This window comes from Rhipicephalus microplus, chromosome X, assembly GCF_043290135.1.
Source record: "Rhipicephalus microplus isolate Deutch F79 chromosome X, USDA_Rmic, whole genome shotgun sequence".
Taxonomy (NCBI): Eukaryota; Metazoa; Arthropoda; class Arachnida; order Ixodida; family Ixodidae; genus Rhipicephalus; species Rhipicephalus microplus.
Window position 1 is genome coordinate 355,803,556 of NC_134710.1, and position 12,998 is coordinate 355,816,553.

The 12,998-nt window shown below is 45.8% G+C and overlaps 1 protein-coding gene across 3 annotated transcripts in view; it reads left to right on the forward strand.

The window, feature by feature from the left end:
- The window catches only part of LOC119161142 (SH2 domain-containing protein 4A), a 417,994-nt gene that overhangs the window by 290,738 nt on the left and 114,258 nt on the right, over nucleotides 1–12,998 (forward strand). Inside the window, exon 1 of one of the 3 annotated variants that reach the window (XM_037413491.2) lies at nucleotides 5,231–6,102. The exons of the other annotated variants lie outside the window; for them this stretch is intronic. Within the exon in view, the coding sequence (XP_037269388.1) occupies nucleotides 6,057–6,102 (46 nt within the window). The 5' untranslated portion in view covers nucleotides 5,231–6,056. Of the gene's footprint in view, nucleotides 1–5,230; nucleotides 6,103–12,998 lie in introns of those variants that run through there. 3 annotated transcript variants of the gene reach the window in all.

Below are 12,998 nucleotides of genomic sequence, written 5' to 3' on the forward strand. Positions count from 1 at the left end.
ATATATATATATATATATGGGAAGTCACTGAAAGACGGTGAAGAACAAGAGTAGGAGGAGGAGGAAAAGACTTTGTTTAGAAAGTCTGGTGTACTCGATGGGGCGTATACATCCCACGCCTAGGTGTCAGTCAGAAGCCCTCGGGCCCTGGCGGCTTCCTCGGGCCCTGGCGGCTTCCTCGGGCCGTCGAATTGCCCAGAACTGTTCGTCTGGGTGTGAGCTGAGCAACACGGTCTTCCACACTGAATAAAACAACTGCTTTTGTGTGCGCTGCCATTTTGTCCTATAGATTCTACCCCTACATTTGTTTCATTTTATTGTCTTTGAATTGCGCTAAACACTCGGAGCATCCTGCAGTTTCCGGGGTGGTCGCATAGTGTTTTCAAAGACGTCTCGTCCGCTGTAGCAATATATGCTGCTTTCAAGGACACGAAAAACGCGCCCAAATAAAAAAGAAAGCAACTAAATACCCAGAAAGTGAAAAAAAAATTGTGGCCACTGAAAACGGGATGAGCTGAGCCGGAAGTATGCGCGAATGCGTAGTACACACGTGCAAGCACGTGCGAGAATGCCGCGCGTTGTTTAGGGCGGCGCCCGCCAAAACGAGTGCGTGAATCAGTTCTCCAAACAGTCGGCATGCCAGAGGACGAGCCGCTAGCATTCCCCGTCAGCAGTACGTTTTATATAGCTTCGCAGCACGGCCTCTGCGCACCATAACCGAATAGCCACGTCCGCGGTCATGAGTGTGTATGCACTGCACGAATGTGTAGAACATATATAACGCTCAACGCCTAATATGACGTTCTCTGTTTTAGCCAACAACGTATACTGCAGCGGCGTCTCGCGTAGGAGCGGCGCCCCGGCAAGATATATGTATATGTATACACGTGCAAGACCGTGCGTTAACATATATAGGCGTGGCTTCGACGGCGTCTTGCGCAACCTCCGGGATCTAGCCGCGCAGTGTGGGCGGCGAACAACAACAAGCACATCGTTTTCCAGAACTGCGAGTACAGAACACAAACCGCGGTGAAATAAAGAAAACACAGAGCGAAACAATCCGAAAAGAACTCGGCATAGATGAATGTTCTGTTGTTTGACATTCCGTTCATCCGGTCCGAAGATGGTATAAGGAACGAGTTCGTAAACAGATCTGCGATCTATCACATTCTAGAAAACCGAAAGTAGAGAAATTGAGGGGTGCTGGCTGTTGAGTTTAGAAACGGACTGTAGTTGCCCTTAGGTTCCATTCTGGCTTGGAAATGGTGGTTCCGCATTCTTTTCGTTTTGATGGGCAGAGTGGGAAAGGGGGCGGTGTGGGGCAGAAGTGCGACCAGGGAGGTGTTTCGAGAGGACGCCCAAGACTTATAAACACGAAAAGACCTCACAAAAAGGGACCCCGTTGAGTACGATGAACCCCATCCTTAACCATGCATGTGAAACCTTAACCTTAACTATGCATGTGAGAAACGACACAGGAGCAAACGCATCACGCAACCTTCTTATAGTTACTTAGACGAGATACTTCAATCAGTTCTCGAAACGAGCGGCTCATATTCATTTAATGCCGCAGAAGCTTAGGTTTCGATCATTAAATGAGTGGCCATTAATGGAGTAAATACCATAGTGGACAATCGACATTACAAGAAGCAACGTCGCGCATACATCGAGGTAACTTCTCCGGGTTTTTTTTATTCATAGGTGATATAAGCCTTTCCCCCTTAGCCTACCGTGACGTATGCGACTTTGGCGCATGTACCGCAATCCACGGTGCGAGTGAACGAAGGGGAGAGCTCGAGGGCCTCCCAGTCCTATTAAGGAAGTCCTCGTCGCGTTCGTTCGCGTTCCGACGAAGAAAAACGTTTGCTGCTTGACTGCGTCGGGGGAGTGTACGACCGGTTGACGAGCCCGCGAGCTGCAGTATAAACAACTCGTGCAATTCAGTTTAGAGTACGGCGGCGCGTGGTGAAGACATGAGTCCTTCGCTTCGACAAAGGATCCGTTTGCAGAGAGCATTCGGGGAGCGGTGGTGTGTGTTTGAAAGCGGCTCGGAACCAGTTTTTAAGGCGCCCAGCAATACAGCGTGGTTCATCAATACTACTTACTCCGACACGGAGCGCGGCCCGTCACTTAGGAAGCTGCTTCCTCGCGTACGCCCCTCCGCGCCTATTTGCACCAGCTACTCGGTTGTTTTTTTTTTCGTTACGAGATGGCAGAAAAATAGAGTTAAACGTAGTGTTCGCGGATGAGTGAGTGCTGACATGCATGGTTCGCTCGATCTTGTCGCATAACCGGCGCTCGCTGACTCTGTGGGTTCATTCGCCCCTGAAGGAGATTAATAAAGTGAACGACTATTTTTAGAACAGATAGATAGATAGATAGATAGATAGATAGATAGATAGATAGATAGATAGATAGATAGATAGATAGATAGATAGATAGATAGATAGATAGATAGATAGATAGATAGATAGATAGATAGATAGATAGATAGATAGATAGATAGATAGATAGATAGATAGATAGATAGATAGATAGATAGATAGATAGATAGATAGATAGATAGATAGATAGATAGATAGATAGATAGATAGATAGATAGATAGATAGATAGATAGATAGATAGATAGATAGATAGATAGATAGATAGATAGATAGATAGATAGATAGATAGATAGATAGATAGATAGATAGATAGATAGATAGATAGATAGATGTTGCGTGACGTGCATTAGTTGGCGGACGTGGCGTTTCCCCGCAGAGGGCATTTTATGACGTAACAGGTGTCACTGCTTCTCCCAAGCCCGCGAAATCAAAATCAAAAGGGAACGTACCTTGTAACGTTTAGTTTTGATCGGACTAAATGCACCTCTTGTCAGCCAGTTTTATATACACACCTATTTAGAACATTTGCGATGTTTTACTATTCCTTGTTCTTCAGTGAACACAAACGTATGTGCATGTGTGTTGATGACTTTACGATTTTTAGCTTCTCAATATGGTAATTGTTGAAGTAAAGAAAGAAACATACAGCCATTTCTCATCTAGAAACTACCTAATTGATTGGAGATCACATTGCGAATGGTGTTATGCATGCGTAATTTAAATAACCCAGCCTCTTATCGACTGAGTGCTGGACAGCTTTATGTTTTCATATTATTTAGAAGCCAAGTATTCAATGTACGATTTGATATTCGCAAGTCGTGTCTAGAATATTCGTTTTTTTTTTCTCCAATCCCAAATTATTATATTGGAAAACCTCGATCCATACTGTTTATGAGGTGTAGCAGCTCAGATGTCTACGTTAATTGTCCTACAACATAAAAACTCTTTAACCGGCGCGGCGTTATGAACATGATTTTTCTTCCACGCGTTTAGCGTAGGCACTTTCTTTGCTTATTTTTGTGCATGTCACTTTCGGGGTCCAGCTTGTCGCCCATCCACTGTTTTCATGCGGCGTGATTACGCTCAAAATCGAGTGCTTAAACACGCCTAAATCAAGGGTAGCAATATAATTAACAGAAATAACCAATAAGTGATCGCAATAATAACCTATTATCACTAAAAATGCTTCAGAAGCATATGATTGACACCCGCACCGCGCAAGAGAGGGCGCCTGCACATCGAAAAGCGCTCAACTGTTCCTAAGGGAATTAACCTAACGGAACTCGCTGTCAGCAGCTGATCTGAGCGGCCGGTGAACAAGCAGGAAGTCGATAAAGTAGAGCAAAAAGTAGCACTCATGTCACGCAAGGAGTTTGCGAATGCCGACTAACAGGGTTCTACTCATACCGGGCAAACCCTATACGCTTGCCTCACACATTGACGTCATCGTAACCGAGCAGTGGAAGCTCTAGGAACGGGGATCGCTGGGCGCCCATGCTTCGTGCTTCCTTAAGTTTCTCAGTTGAGGAGCTGCATTTAGCGCTTTATCTAGAACTGCACCGAGCGCTACTCATTTTTTTCGCCTACTTTTTCAGTGTTAAAGAATCCACTTTTCCCTCTTATCTTGCTTTCACCACTCGTAGCCCGTGATCGTAGTCGGTTAGATAACGCAGAAGCTCTCCCAATGGTGGCTGATGCTATACGAGAAATCCATTGCCATTATTTCTCCAATGCTTGTATTGAGAATAAAGAGAGAGGGAGGCATTTTACAGTGCTTAATAAACAGCCCACTGTCAACATGTTTAGCATAGAATAGGTGAGGGAGGTCATCATGATCTATGCTTCACATTGTTAATAATTCTTTTGACCACCACAACTTCCCCACTTGTCCACTTCTCAGCGCCGTATGGGCCAGCGCTATATACCTAGCTAACGCCCGAACTTTGCTTTTCCAAATCACTGGACTCGTTTTCTTGTTCTATCATCTCTCTTTTTAATCTTTCAATTTCATTTTTTAATCCCCGATTGCAGAGTAGTCAATCAGGTGCTTTTTTGGTTAACCACCTCCCTACCTTCTACCGCTTTGTTCCCTACTTTCATTCCTTCCTTGGGGAAACCGTGCAAAGACACTATTCACTGATCCAATAAATGTAGAGCAGGCGGGGTAGAGACAAATAGAGTATATGACAAGTACAGGAAATATGTGGCATGATAAAAGCGCCTGTCAATATATACACGATTTCACGCACTTAGTGACAAACCCGGTATAGTCGAAAAAACAAATAGGGATATTACATACCCAAAAAAGAAAACAGAGAATAGTAACAAGGAAAAGGAAAGCATACGCTTGTACACGACAGAGTGGAGACAAATTACCAGCGATGGCATAAACGAAATAGACGGGTCCCTAACGCGTCTCTCGCTCCATGCTCCAACACTGCTGCCACGAGTTCTTTCGCTCGTTTCGTTCGAGTCCGCGGTCAGAAGAGGGCGAGGGCCCAGAGCAGCAACGGTCTTTCCCTTGTTTAACCCGCGTTGAGCGACCCTCAGCGCATCAGGCGCTGCGAGACCCAAGTCGAAACTGGCACGACCCAGGGTTCTTTGGCACGGTGCTCGCTTGGCGTGCGTGCGTTTGTGCGTGTACCCGAGGCCGGCGCGCACCAACGTGGGCATCGAAATGAAGGCTGCACCTGAGAGAGAACTTGAAAGAAAGAAAGAAAGAAAGAAAGAAAGAAAGAAAGAAAGAAAGAAAGAAAGAAAGAAAGAAAGAAAGAAAGAAAGAAAGAAAGAAAGAAAGAAAGAAAGAAAGAAAGGAGAAAAGAAAGAAAGAGTCCACAGCAGCGCCCACTGGCGGTCTGCTGGCTCCTGACACCCAACCGGGACCTCGCTCTTCGCCTTGGCCGCAACAGAGCGTGGTCGGGTTTGCGCGGGCGGGTCGCGCTCTGTGTCTCCCTGCGTGTTCGGGCCCACGCGATCGCCACGCGAACAAAAAATATATATGTACAACTGTTTTGCCAGAGAAAAAAGCGCGCTGCCGTGAGTAGCTGGACACTTGGCAAAGGCACTCGCTGTTGATCCTCGAAAGTGTGCGGAGCTCTTCGTGCTTGGCGGACGCGCACCAGAAGACCTCGTTCCCTGCCTCTCTTCTAGCAGGGACGACTGTGCGCACTGTCGCGGACGTTGTCCCCGTGTTTACTCGAAAAAGAGACGGTCGCATGTGTCGTCGAATCGCGGGCACGGCCGAGAACTATCCCTGCTGACCGGAAAAATTCCCAAGAACCTGCCCCTTGCAGAGACTTGCGTTGGACGTCTGGAGTGTTGGTCTGTCACCGAGATCTAAAGAAATGTGTTGTCACTAATTTTTCCACGAGGTCCACCCATCAGGGAACAGGCAAGAAGACTCTCCTGCCTTTTGCCAAGCCGCGGCCTTTCAGCATCGACCCAGCTCGCAGTCGACCTCGTCCCTTCGGCGGCGCACACAGGAGAGCCATTGAAGATCCTTGACCTGGAGAACCTCTCTCGCACTGTGTCCTCATACTTTTACCTGAGGGAGTCTAAAGCTCGTCGAAACGTGTAACTATCGTGGGGCACGTGGCAGGCGTGGCATCTTTTCGTGTTACGGGGCAACACACGGCTTGAGAGTGCTTACAGTGGGATCCGGCGGCATCGACATGATCGTGATCACGCACTTCGGCAAGCCGATGACACGGAAGAAAGGTGGGTACACCATCCACGCACAGCATGTAGGGGCTACTGTGTATAATAAGTTGTAACGTAGAATAGGGGGACGACGGAGTCGCAATGACTCCGCCCTCCCTCATCTCGCACGAAGCGTTAGTGGATTCACCTTCTGTGCTACAGTAGCCGATATTGAATGTCATTCTGAATGCACACCCATGGCATTGTGAATATTTGACATGCGCCGTCTCCTGAGAAAATGGCAGTGATCGCGCACCTCAAAGAGGCTTCTGCGTAATAAGCGCCAGGACGTGCCAGCGAACATCACTGGCCGCATGCATGTTTACCCACGACGACACGTCTTATCAGCTTTTTTATAAAGTTTCAGTAATCGATTTTTTTAAGTTCAAGTAAATTTCTCCCTCGAACTTGAGTATCCAGTTAAAACAAAAAGTATTTGATCTCATTTGTGGACGCAGACAGATATGAATATTCAGCCTATGCGTCGTTCACTATATAGTTGCGGTGTGCGGGGATCAGTCCTGTGTACAGCCTGCTGAAATGCGTAAATGCGCTGCTCCGTACGTATGAGTTTCTTCTCGATGTATTTGTGTGGACAAGTGCGCGAGACTGTGGCAAAGGCGGGCGTCCAAGCAAGCGAGCAGTGACGTACGGAATGACGACCGGGCAACAGGTGCGTTGAACGCTGTCCAAAAGATTCGTATGACTGCTTGCCAACCGCCTGCCTGGCGGGGCCAATGTCGAATACGTTGTCGCACCTCTTGCGGGTGACAAACGTGATCTCTCCTAACTCGCCCATCTCGGATTTTCATTTCATATGTCGTTCGCCATTTGCTTGTTACCGGTCCTATACGAGGAATTTTCCGTTTGGTTCATAGTACACTTATTTTTTATTATTGTTATTGGCGTGCTTTACTGAGCGAAAATTATTGGTCTTCGTCATTCTCGCGAGCACCAACAGATATGTATAGATAACATCAAGTGTGTAAACAGTGTACGACATTGCGGGAATATGCAGTGTCACCGATGCGCTTTTGGAGGTCACATTGCCCGTCCCCGTGGTATGTTAAATCGCTGCCAAAAATGGACTATAAAAACTGAATAGTAATTATAGAGGTAGCCATAGAGCTTCATACAACAATACCTAGAAGGGAATGTGGCACTAGTGTCTACGCGGGCTCCTTCAGTGGCGCTTGTACCGTCATGGGAATTTCGGGAACTACAGGCTTCGGATCTGCTTCGGATGGATCGCGTTCTTGAGATTCGTGACGTTTGTTTGCCGAGTCTAAACAAAGTTATACGAATTTATAGAATTAAGCTTGCTTCATTTTTCGTACGTAAATTTTGTTGCAAGAAGTTTCCGTGACCATGAGGTAGAAGTGAAACCTCGACAAATTTAGTCGCCAGGGTGTGCATTGCTCTGCCATTGCATTCCAGATTTGGCATCAAGATGTAATGAAATATTATTTACAACATTTCAAAACAACCATTTTTGTCTCGCTCTAGAAAGTACGCATTGTCTATTTATGTAAATAAAAGTACTGTATTAGGTGAGAAACACTTCAACGTTTCATTTGCTGCGATGCCAGCTGCGTCTGTCCAAGTGGTCTGCCACCAACGCACCTCTCGTTTTGTTGTGAAGTCGAGTCAGAGGAGCGTGAAGCTGCGTCTACTTATCTTCGCTGTCGTTATGCAGTCGATTTAAACGAGTTTTGGCAAGGCGCGCTTACGAAAAAAACGTGAACTCGATATAATATTCTGCACTGGCATGAAAACGCTACGTCTATGCGCAGCGGTGAGTGGGCGATGCTTTGTTTAAACTGTCAAATACGACTCGTAAAGCTCTGAAGCCACAGTAAATCTCAGACCTAGTGGACTTCAGCCTCTTTGAACAACAAAGGTGCTGCTTCAGTGCTTTGCACCGCACACCACTACCCACGCTGCGGAAGAAACTGAAACTGTGGAAATGGATCCGTGGATAGTTCGCTAGCTAACGCAATCCGATCCGAAGCCTCTGCTCCCCATTATTCCCATGGGTTAGATGATCGCAGCGCCACATTCCACTCAAGGTAACACTATATAAAACTCCATGGAGGCAACCCATACTTGACAATTAGTCATACATTTTGGATAACTATCTGATCTTTCAACAATAGATCAGTAGACATAAAAACAAAGGGCGTAATGGCAAATGCTCTTTTCTTGTGCTTCTTCTTTCCGCTGCAGCTTAGGAGTCTAGCTTTTTTTTCTTTTTTGAAGCTATGTATACTGACCAGCCCAGCACCAAGTCTTTACAAAGTATAGTACACCTCTATTTTCTCTCTCTCTCTCTCGGTTCATTACAATTAACCGCCACTGCTGACCGTGGTCCGCGTGCAGCAATTAGATGATAGTATGCACTGGTAATTTATTTTTTTCTTTCCTTGCTTTATCAATTTTCTCTATGCTGTAAGTATCAAAGGAAAGACACTCACTATGTATGCTGGGATGGTGAACCCTAATGAACAGAAAGTTTACTTGGAAATACCTGCTGATCTCGCGTTGGGTGCTTATAATGACGTTTGTAGAACTTTCGGTTCTCGTCCCAGCCCCGTCGCAGTGGTCTTGTGGCTAAGGTACTCGGCTGCTGACCCGCAGGTCGCGGGATCGAATCCCGGCTGCGACGTCTGCATTTTCGATGGAGGCGAAAATGCTGTATATGCCCGTGTGCTCCGATTTAAGCGCACGTTAAAGAAGCCCAGGTGGTCGAAATTTGCGAAGCCCTCCTCTACGGCATCTCTCATAATTATATGGTGGTTTTGGGACGTTAAACCCCACATATCAATCAATCAATGAAACAATCCATCAATCAATCATTTGCTTCGGTGGAGAACTATAGCGTCGCAGTTGCGTATGCTCGAATGTGTGCGAGATTACGTAAACAGAAAAAAATGAAGGTGTTGTTGGCTTCGTTTCTTTAGCAACCTCGATGATAGCCGTGAAACGTGCAGTATACAGTATCCCGTCGCGCCTTACTCTGTCTGCGCAGTGCTGTATATATGCGAGCGGATACGGCATCGTACTCGTGGGTGCAACATTCAAGGACGTCGCCAAGTGTGTATGAGCCATTTTCACAAGGGTGTGCCACGCAGAGGGAACATCGATGACAATTAGACAGCCCACATGCCCAAACTCGAGGTGCACATGCGTAAGTAGGTTGTAGGCGGTGAGCAATTTACGAAGCCGCGAGGCAGGTCTTATCATTACGCGCTCCAAGTGTATTCCCGCCAACGTACGCTCGTTACCACAGATGAGAAGTTTGAGAACCCGCGTCCACAGCAGAAATTCTTTTGCGTCCAGGTTGGCTGATCGAGAGGTATATAGTATTCGGGATTTTGCAATGTAGGTGGTAATGACAACGCGAAGAAAGAAGTGAACATACTTGTGACCGCTTCATACCAGACTGGACTATACAAGCACGGGTACTTAAGGTGCTTATAGATTTAGGAGCCGTCGTGAGAGAGTAATGACAAGAAGACAGGGATATATCGGAAAATTTCTCTTGATCATGGCATTCGTGTGGCGTGAATGAAGAAGGCCTCTGTGCAACACTGAAAATTCTCACTACGCCAATGAAAAAATCTATCTATCTATCTATCTATCTATCTATCTATCTATCTATCTATCTATCTATCTATCTATCTATCTATCTATCTATCTATCTATCTATCTATCTATCTATCTATCTATCTATCTATCTATCTATCTGTCTGTCTGTCTGTCTGTCTGTCTGTCTGTCTGTCTGTCTGTCTGTCTGTCTGTCTGTATCTATCTATCTATCTATCTATCTATCTATCTATCTATCTATCTATCTATCTATCTATCTATCTATCTATCTAATGCTCACATTTGAATTTGATTGGGTTTCACGGCCACTTGATAGAATGTCTCCAGCGACCATGAACGAATAACTGCACACGCATATTAGATGGAGCTGTTCTGAAAGTGACGCGGACTTTGGAGTGACGTATGCAATGTGGTGGTTTGGCGGGGTAACGTTCGAGCACCCATCCCCGAAATTTTTAGTTTTTGTGTATGTGTGTAATAAGTGCGCCGAAATATGTCCAAACATGCATACATACCCCCTCCCCTCTCCTCTCAACCCTAGAATTCTGTGGTTACGTCTATAGTTTTCAAGTACAGTAGTTTCTATCGGCCACAACACATTAAAAAATTGATAAAAGGGTGTCTTTTAGCCCCACAGCCATAATCATCATTGGGCTTGCTTCCACTTCATTTCAAGAAATCTCGGCGCTGGCCACTTTCCTACCAAGAAAGCTATGTCGCGCATGCCGTTCGTGACCCGAAAGTACTGCGCACTCAACGATAGTGCAAGGATAGGAGCGCAAGATAGATAACGAGTATCGTTGCGGGACAAAAAGACGCGCTTTTTACTTGATATTTTCTTCAAGTGAATTAGAGATAATGTGTTTCTTGTGTTCAGTTAAGGTGCTCATAACCTTTCGGGAAACTCTCTCGCCCATGAATATGCACTGCGACAAGCTTGTTCAACGCGACTGCGATTGTCGTGCGAAATGCGCGTGCACTACACACGCGCTCGTCATGTGTCACTTGTATACGTGACACATTGGTGACAGTCATTGTCTGTGTGCATCACCTGCAGGTCGCATAGACGATGCAAACAATAGGCGTTCGAATCTTTCTGCAGTGATCTCTCTTATCTGTCCTGCTGCTCGAGACCGACATGTGCATCTGCGTCATAAAGCTTGTGCGTGCGCCATGCTGCGCACATGTATACTGCAGTCTGCGCATGGCAAGGGTGACAGTAGGAATAGCTATACATGCTATCTGTTGATTTCATTTGATTGATATGTGGGGTTCGACACCCCAAAACCACCATATGGTTATGAAATACGCCGTAGTGGAGGGCTCCGGGAATTCCGATCATCTGGGGTTCTTTAACGTGCGCCTAAATCGGAGCACACGGGCATATACAGCATTTTCGCCTCCATCGAAAATGCAGACGTCGCAGCCGGGATTCGATCCCGCGACCTGCGGGTCAGCAGCCGAGTACTTTATAGCCACTAGACCACTGGGGCGGGGCTGCTATTTGTTACTTTACATTGTGCAGATAAAGTGTATACGTTCAAAAAATCTGGCCGGCTTTTAAATCATTTTTGATGTCAAATCATATTACAAACACTGAAATGCTGTATCATGTTCTGCTATTTAGCTTACCAATAACGAGCCACGGTGTGAATTTGTAATCGCTTTACTGTAATAGAAATGTACCCTTTGTCACACGCATTAGGAACAATTTTCTATAAACGCGTGAAGTTTACATAATTTGATGCCAAGGTTCTGGAGACCATATGTTAATAACATAGTAGTGTGAGAATAAATTTATAGCATTTTTTTCTAATTACAAACTAAATATTTATATAATAATTGAATGGTCAGTCATACTATTTTTCAGAAACCGAATTAGACAACCTATACTCAAATTATACATGCGATAGTTATAAGCTGGCAGTGAGCATTCCTGAAAAGGTAAAAAAATATGCCGGCCGAAACACTCCACGTCGTCTCATTAAACGTGGTATGGCCTTCTCCAAAGCAATAAGGTGTAGCAAGAAATTATAACCAGTAGCGATGTAAAGTAACGGAACCCAACAAGAATGGTAAATGTGTACCATTCATTCATATTTGTCGTATAGTTGTCAATAGCATTGGTCCGACCAGGGTTCACGTAGACGCACGTGTAGTTTTCACTCCACAGATGCCATAAATCACACTGCGCCACTCAGAGTTTTGTTGATACAAGTGAACCATAGTGTTTTGTATTGCGATAGCAATCTAAGCGGATTTTTGCCATTGCCTTCGTCGGCGCCGCGAGGTTCTGCATATTGTTCAGGGGTGATAACATCGCCCTGAGGGTCGTACGTTCCATGTATGAGCGAAAGCGTGCAAATGTAGCTGACGATTTCGGAGCAAAACGAGAGTTGAGGTGCCGTCCGTCATCTTTCACGCAAAATACTGGTGATGGGGAGGCCTGTAAGGGGAAGGGAGGTGGCTCCGGCAGAAACTGCGTGTGTTGAGTTGCTGGGTGTGGTCGTGCGTGCCCTGTCTTACCACAGATCAACAGACAGCTCGTACCTTTGTATATAGGTGATGTATTCACACCGCTCTGTTCCGATCAATTAATAGATGGAACGAAGCTCGCTTCGCTTGATGCAGTGGTCACGTTTCCTTAGGCCACCGTTTCGTTGAGTCATGTCAGCATGGATGCTAAGAGAGTTAGTTGCTAGCCATACTTCGTATAACATTCCAATTTGTTGCTATCGAATTCATTGCATGGCCCTTGCCATAAACCAGCAACCTATTTATTTATTTATTTCTCTGCTGTGTGACTGCGGTGTCTTCCCCACCTCAAAAACCGTGCATGTGACACCACCAGAGAACAGTACCCGGAGCAGTATTCCATCGCAGTACTTAGCACTCGGGATCGGCTATATATAATATATGAGCCTTAAAGGGGCCCCGAAATACCTTTTTTAAGTAACCATTGAATGGATTCACTAAAATAGCTTATTGTTTCACGAATAAATGCCGTAAAATTGTTAAGAATCCGTCCGGTACGAGCAAAGTTGCAAAGATTTATCGCACGCTGCAATCGCATTCTCTCTTCTCTCGTCCTTACGAAAGCGCTGAAAGCTAAGGAGGGAGGGATAGCAGGTACAAAGAAAATACGTCACGTGCACCTCGTGACCTTGAGCAGTTTTTTTCGAATGCGTGGCTTTCTCAGTGTTATTGCACGCGCACGCGTGGACAAGTGGTGGCGCCTCTCACGGTGACCACTGTAACGAGCGAGCGCGCCACGTTCAAATCAGCCAATGGCTGATACATGGCCTTAC